Source organism: Penaeus monodon, chromosome 23, assembly GCF_015228065.2.
Source record: "Penaeus monodon isolate SGIC_2016 chromosome 23, NSTDA_Pmon_1, whole genome shotgun sequence".
Classification (NCBI taxonomy): Eukaryota; Metazoa; Arthropoda; class Malacostraca; order Decapoda; family Penaeidae; genus Penaeus; species Penaeus monodon.
The window spans coordinates 42,722,796-42,723,439 of record NC_051408.1 but is presented as its reverse complement, the minus strand read 5'-3'; the positions used below and the strand labels follow the sequence as shown (position 1 = coordinate 42,723,439).

The 644-nt window shown below is 30.9% G+C and overlaps 1 protein-coding gene across 1 annotated transcript in view; it reads left to right on the top strand.

The window, feature by feature from the left end:
* The window catches only part of LOC119588093 (conserved oligomeric Golgi complex subunit 8-like), a gene marked incomplete in the record, with an annotated part of 12,586 nt that overhangs the window by 3,691 nt on the left and 8,251 nt on the right, over positions 1-644 (top strand). Inside the window, 1 exon segment of the mRNA XM_037936802.1 lies at positions 313-384. Coding sequence (XP_037792730.1) covers positions 313-384 — 72 coding nt within the window.

Here is a 644-nt window from a genome sequence, read left to right as displayed (position 1 = left end):
GCACATGCGCATTTCTACAACAAGAAATACACAATTTTAACAGTTGTATAACTTTCCATTCCCTGCAGATTGCTGATGTGAAAGATATATAGATGTGATCCTGGTTATGGACAATTTTTATACATACTTACATACTTTTATATTCAAGAGTGTAATTTTTAACGTTAACCATGCATTTAAGTTCATCCCAGCCAAAGCACTTTTCCCCATCTTTTCCATGTCAAATGATATCCTTGAGTGAAAATGAAAAGCTATTTGAAACGATGAAGCTTTTTAAAATATCTTTTATCATTTCTTGTGCTGTTCTTGCAGATACGTGGAAAGACAACGAGGAATTTTCAAATTACATAGTTCAGCTCGCGTCATGCGGTGTAGAAAAGCTTGGTAAGATTTGTAGTAATAAGTAGATTACCAGTATTTGTTGCTTTCTATTCTTAGTTCATTCATAATCAGTTGATAAATTCCTCCCTTATTTGATTATTTTCATTAACTCATACTGAATGCAGTGTAAACAGAATGATTGAGCTTTTTCCTTGTATGAAGTAAACATGTATTTGTAATATATTTATATAGATATCAGTATGAAGGAAGATATTATAGTGTGTCCTTTGTATTATGCTTGAGAAATAATTCTTTAACTTTTT